Consider the following 6,512-nt stretch of genomic DNA (forward strand, 5'->3'; position numbering starts at 1 on the left):
TAAAACATGTGGCAGTCAAATATCACTTTGTTCGGGATTTGATCAGTATGGGCGACGTTCAAGTTCTAAAGATTTAACGGCTAATAATCCAGCATACATATTCACTAAGGTATTACCAATGTTCAAGTCAAGAGAAGCATTGAGAATGCTTTGGGTTACTAATAACTGAAGAAAAGAAGAAGCTGAGTCCGGTAAAGGGCTTAGGAGGAGTTCGGTGAAGAACTCAAAGATAATCTAGTAGAAGGTTCACAGAGGATCCGGTAAAGAGTTCTTGTGTTCACAGAGAATGTCATGAAGTCTGAGGAGTCATCCAAGTTTTGTGATGAGGTTAGAACTTGTCTAAGGTGGAGATTTGAAGATATAGACAAGTTCTCTTCCGTTCAATTGGTTCAGTCAGGGTTAGAGCTAAACCGGCTTGCGATTGTGCATTGGTTTAGTGTTAAGTAAACCAGCTCTCGTTTTCTCGGATTGATCAGTATAGTTGTACGTTCTTGAGTGATTAAACAACACGAGTTACAAAGAGTGACTGAGATCGAGAGAAATACGAGAGGAAATATCTTCACAAGAACATGGTATACAAGATATAAACCCAAACAATAAGAAATTATGCGATATATATCATGATCCGATATAAGATTGTCTTGAGCGATTTACCTGCTTACAAAATCACACCGTATATATATAGTATATATGCCAAATGACGTACGTTGACAAAGAAAATATAAGCCAAATCAGTCTTAACTACTACAATGCTAATCAAATCTTATTATCGACTCTCTTTGCTTGAATCTCTAATCCGTCGCAAGCTCCACCACCAAAAAGTTTCTCAATCTCTTCCAATGGCACTCCTTTCGTCTCCGGCAACATAAAGAAGAAGAACCACCACGCTACAACCGCGATTCCAGCGAACATGAAGAACACACCTCCCATCGTGATCGTCTTCATTATTGACAGAAAACTCATAGAAACCGTTGCGTTCATGATCCTATTAACCGCAACGCCTATGCTCGCTCCCTGAGCCCTAAGTCTCAACGGGAATATCTCAGAGCTGTACACCCACGTTATAGGCCCAAGCCCGATCGAGAAAAACGCTACAAACGTGTACGCAGAGACGATGCTCAACCTCAAGGCCCACACTAACCGCCCGAAACGGTGAACCATCGTGAGACCAATCGCTAAACTGGTCGACGCAAAAACCATACCGCCTGTACTCGTCAGCAGAAGCTTTCTCCGACCTACCTTGTCCAGCAAGAAAGTCGCTATTACTATAAAAACAGCCTTGGTTAAACCTACACCGACCGTGGCTAGTAAGAGCTTGTCTTTTGAAGTCACTCCAGCTTTCTCGAAGATCTTTGGGCTGTACAAAACGACGGCTTCGATCCCAGTCGCGTGCTCGAAAAAATGTATCCCCACGGCCGCGATCAAGATCAAACGCACCGCGGGTGTAGGGTTTATCACCAGCTCTCTCCACACACCGCGGCCAACCGCTTTAACCGCTCCATCTTCCTCTATCTCTGCAGCGGCTAAAATGTCCCTGAAGCGTTCTTCAGCTTCTTCTTCGGTGTTGGATATCAAAACCATGATTTTCTTGGCCTCTTCTAACCTACCTTGCATCACAAGCCACCTCGGAGATTCAGGCATTTTCAAAATCCCAAACGCTAATATCATTGAAGGAATCGCTGCAAGTCCAAGCATCAATCTCCAGCCGAGTTTCAACGCCAGTTTCCCGAAACAGTAATTCGAGACATAGCCTATTAAGATCCCTAGACTAATACAAAGCTCGGGGAGCGAAGTGAGAAAGCCTCTGTGTGAAGCAGAGGCTATCTCGGCTGAGTAGACCGGAGCTATCATTAGAGCAAACCCTACACCCACTCCAGCTATACATCTTCCTACCATTAAAACGGCGTAGTTTGGACCGTAACCCATAACAACCGATCCAACTAAGAATATCACGGAGGAGAGAGCAATGGTGTAACGCCGACCGATGACGTCAGATGTTTTTCCCGCCGTTAAAGATCCAACGAGAGCACAGAGATTCAGGATGCCCATCAAAACTTCTACCTGATTATCGTTTATTTTCAGATCATCTTGTATAAATATCCGTGCGCCGCTCATAACTCCCGTATCTAAGCACAAACAAAAAGAACAAGAAGATTCATTAATATAAGGGTTTTGGTTGGACGGTAAGCATGCAAAGCAAGCATCATATAACGTGGAAAATTATGCGTTTTGGTATGATATAGAGATTTACCATATCCGAAGATGATTGAAATGATGGAAGCAACGACAGCACACCCGAAAGCGAATTTGTTCATATGGGTTGGGTTTGGATTCGACCCGGGTGAATTATGACCACCAGCGTGAACCATGGTGAGTCTTTTTTCTCCTCTCTTTTTTTGTTACGTTTTTTCTTAGGTTAAATGTTCCAGTAGCTTGGAGTATTGATATGTGTCTTTCTTTGTATATATAGACGCACTCACACACATGAGTCATGACTTTTGGTCGTCACTTAGACCATGATTAACCCGGGTTCTTAGAGTGAGGTTCTTATCGTAAGTTAAGAAACTGTTTCTTAACTTTTAACTAGAAAAGCTAAGAACCGGTTCTTAAAGTCCTTATTTAAGAACCGGTTCTTAGTTTTTTTTATTTAAAAGTTAAGAAACAATTTCTTAACTTCCGATAAAAATCCAATTCTAAGAATCTCGGGTTAATCATGTTCATAGTGGAAAATGACGCTCATAAACTTCAACAGTGGTTGCTCAGAAAAAAAAAACTTCAACAGTGTACTTCAACAGTATTCGCGGGTCCCAAGTATTCTGTTTGGTATGAGAATTAGATATTTACGAAATATTTTGATCAAAAAAAAAAAGATATTTACGAAATATAATATTTTTTTCGGTAAAAACGAAATATAATATTTCCTAGCTAACTTAAGATTTTGACCTTAATGAAGAAGTAGGAGAGAACAAATTGAAAAGAACTCAAACAAAAACAATCAGAAAATATTGTGCACATGTTGTCATATAAGTGCTTTTAAATTGCTTTTAACATGTGCAAAAAGGTTTATGAAAATATTTTTTTGAGATAATTTGCGGTTGTCCGGCGGGCCGAAGCCCAACCGACTAATCTCCTAAAAAATTAAATATCTATGTCGCCAAGCCATACAAATGGATAAATCTGAGTTTGGTAGATTTTAAACCGGGAGTTCTTAACACCTTTCGAAACCTGCCGTACCACTCAACTACGCTTGTGTGGTTAGTTTATGTTAAAAGCAATATATATAGTACTTAGAGCATCTCCAAAAAGATTGTATTGTTTAGAGTTTTCAAAACTCTATATTTAAAGTTTCAAGGTGTTCTTTTTCAAAAGCAAAACTTCAAAATTAACTTCAAAATTATTTGTAACTTACACTATGATCCTTTTATTTTTCATAATTAATATAAATTCATAAAACTTTTATAAATAACAAGCACATATATAAAAATATTACAGTAATATTAATTAATTCTTACATTAGAATATAAAATTATAAACAGAAATGCATAATTAAATATTAAAATACAAACAAAATATCACATTATTCTATAATTACTTCTCTAATGCTCCATTTTCGGTACACAAAATTTGTTTGGACAATTTAGAGGTTCTGGAGAAAATTACTAGACTATTAGTGTTGTTGTAATATTTAAATTTGTGAAATAATTATGTCTTCATGTATCTTTTTAAATTTTTTATTAAGTTTCGTTGGTAATATTCTTGTTGTCTAATTCTAGTTTTAAAATATTATGAATTTTATTTTAAATTTTTTATTTAATTTTATGTGTAAAATTTGAATTTATAAAAATAAATTTTAAACATCGATGATATACAAACGTCATTATGATGTTATATTTGAAAGCCCTTAGTCAAAAAAAATTATTATGTTATACAAACCATTTAAAAATGACAAGTTAAAAGTCCCTATCTTCTTCACTTTCGGCATTTTCCTGATATGTGTAAAAGTGGTATATATCCTTTAAAGATTCGTTTCCACATTTATATAACTTGGTGGCGTGCATGTTTTGTTGTACATACGTACTGTAGCACGGTTATATGTGTAAGAGCTATAATTCCAGTTTAAGGTTTCTACTTGACCTAAATTAACAGGAACAATCAATGATGCTAAATTTAAATTTATATTAATTATTTTTGATCTCTTTAATCTATATTGTATTTGAACTATTTGCCTCAATAATAAACTAATTCAAATTAACTTTTTTGTCTTTTCAAACTATTAGACATGGTAAGCGTTCAACAAAAAAAAAACTATTAGAGATGGTAAAAGGACTTTTTTTTATCAACTTTTTATTAGAGATGGTAAAAGGACTAGTTATGTGAAGTACTGCTCCAAGTAGAACGTGTCCAAATGGACCCAACGCTTATAAGAGGGGATGCTCGTGGTGCCGACGTTGATAAAACAGTGAATGTGTTTTCTTTTGTGTGTTTCTATTCCTTTCTCTTACAACAGAAAATAGAGTATATATATATTATATTTATTTATTTTTTATTTTTTATATATTGTAATATTTGATTTCTGGAATATGGTGAGCTGAAAACGAAAGATCCGTGACAAACATAGTTTTTAATTGATTTCCTGAACGACGTTAACTGTAATGAAAAACTATACCCAAACAAATGAATATTGAATACTTTCACCTTTTTAATTTTTTTTTTTATTTCGTCACTATCACAAATCAAAACGTGAACGAGAGTCACTAACTCGGAAGAAATCATGGATGAAGTTAAACGAATTTGTTGGGTAAGTAATGATAAACTGACCACGTTTTCGTTTTTATTATAGTTGGGTAAGAAATGATAAATTCAACCACGCATTCGGAAAGAAACTCTTATTATGGAAAGCCAACTGAGAATAGACGGATCTAAATTAAAAATATATGCGTTTTTGCCCTTTTAACAAGATAATCCACACGGTTATTAATACAACCACACGTTCACAATTTAATAGTCTTCATGTACAACTAGTTTTTTTGAATTAGTTTTCTTTTCAATCCAAAAATATGTTGTTTTTAATGTGGTCAATCTGTTAGACTTAATCAGTTACATTACATGTATCTAAAGTTCAACTGTTCAAGTCCAACCAGTGTGACAGATAAATTATTTTCATCAATACTAAAAAGAGAAATCTTCTGGAAGATTAGAAAGAGAAATTTAAAGTGAACTTGTTAAGATTATTTGGGACGCATATGCCAAACACAGCCAGAAAGATAAGTTTTGGGGACTCTCCGGCTCAGTTGATAACTTGGGTAGGTTAGATCATATGGGCAGATCTTATTTTCCTCTACTCTATTCAAATTTTCTTAAAACAGTTTTAAAAAAGAAAAATAATTAACGTCATTCTTAAGTTTATCAGTGGGAGCCATTTTTAAGAAGTCTACAACAATCTCCATCCATTCAAGAAGTTAACCATCATATCTCGACAAAGTTTGTTTTAAATTATCTCTCGCGAAACACAAACTGAATTGCTCTTCCCTCTATACAAAAAGACTCCAAATATAATATAATAGACTCTAATATACTTTTTTTTTTTTTTGTCATCAACTCATAAAGACTCGTACAAAATCTAATATACTTAATGATATACTTTTGATAAGAGATGCGTCTTTTGTCAATGGTGTTTTTATTATATGTATATTCCACGTACGTGATGTTAATGAGCTTGCCTACCCTAAGTGTGATGCGCCCTAAATCGGGAAAGATCACTTTAGCTGGGTGTTAGATATGATCAGAGAATGCAAATGGCACTTCTGGAACTGAGATGGATTGAAAGGATCGTCAAGAGATGCGAAATGGCTCTTGATATACCCACGATCTAAGGCTAACCACCTAAGAAAGAATATAGTGCGTTGGCTAACCACCAAACAACACACAAAGATGAATTGGCTGACCACCAAATCAACAAGCCAGTTCACACTAATGAACTAGCTAAAGAACTCTCTCTCTCTTACTCAGAAAAAAGAAGAAAACAAAAAAGAAAACAAAAAATAAACTCAAACTTAGACTGATTTTATTCATAAAAGAGTTTAAATATTTATACTAGATGTGGTCAAAGAAATACATAATTATTTGTTGGAATCACACATCTAGAAAATGAGAAATTTGACTAGAAAATAATAAATGAGTCAAAGTTGCTGAGTTTGAGGTGGACTGGTCATGGAGACCCTTCGACTACTGTCCAGGTTCATTCTGGTCGTTCTGGTCCATGGTGGTAAGGATCAAGACGTGGGTTGGACGATCCGTACGGCCCAAATTCGCGAGAACTGAAGATCACCTGATTTGAAAATTGCATAACTCCCAAGTCTGAACTCTGTTTGATTAGATTCTTCTTCGAGGAGCTCTGTAATTGAGTTGAACACATTCTCCAAGTGATTTCATGCGTAAAGGACTCGTGGTTTGGAAGATATGAGTCAAACAATGAACATATATCATTACTCCTTTCCATGATCAAGCCATGC

The 6,512-nt window shown here is 35.4% G+C and overlaps 1 protein-coding gene across 1 annotated transcript; it reads right to left on the reverse strand.

Annotated features, from left to right (window-relative positions):
- Positions 1–584: 584 nt before the first annotated feature.
- LOC125593051 (probable polyol transporter 3) lies at positions 585–2,450 on the reverse strand. Its single transcript, XM_048768994.1, has 2 exons — positions 2,252–2,450; positions 585–2,126 (listed from the first exon to the last, which is right to left on the reverse strand). The coding sequence occupies exons 1-2, from the start codon at positions 2,367–2,369 to the stop codon at positions 757–759; spliced, it is 1,488 nt and encodes a 495-aa protein (XP_048624951.1). The 5' UTR covers positions 2,370–2,450; the 3' UTR covers positions 585–756.
- Between the last annotated feature and the right edge of the window lie 4,062 nt (positions 2,451–6,512).

This window comes from Brassica napus, chromosome C9 (assembly GCF_020379485.1).
Source record: "Brassica napus cultivar Da-Ae chromosome C9, Da-Ae, whole genome shotgun sequence".
Classification (NCBI taxonomy): Eukaryota; Viridiplantae; Streptophyta; class Magnoliopsida; order Brassicales; family Brassicaceae; genus Brassica; species Brassica napus.

Bases quoted from the DNA above. Each gene is read 5' to 3' on its own strand.
- LOC125593051 (XM_048768994.1), bottom strand. From the start codon at position 2,369: ATGGTTCACGCTGGTGGTCATAATTCACCCGGGTCGAATCCAAACCCA. The intron at 2,127-2,251 runs GTAAATCTCTAT...GTTTGTGCTTAG, and splicing joins TTCAATCATCTTCGGATATG to ATACGGGAGTTATGAGCGGC.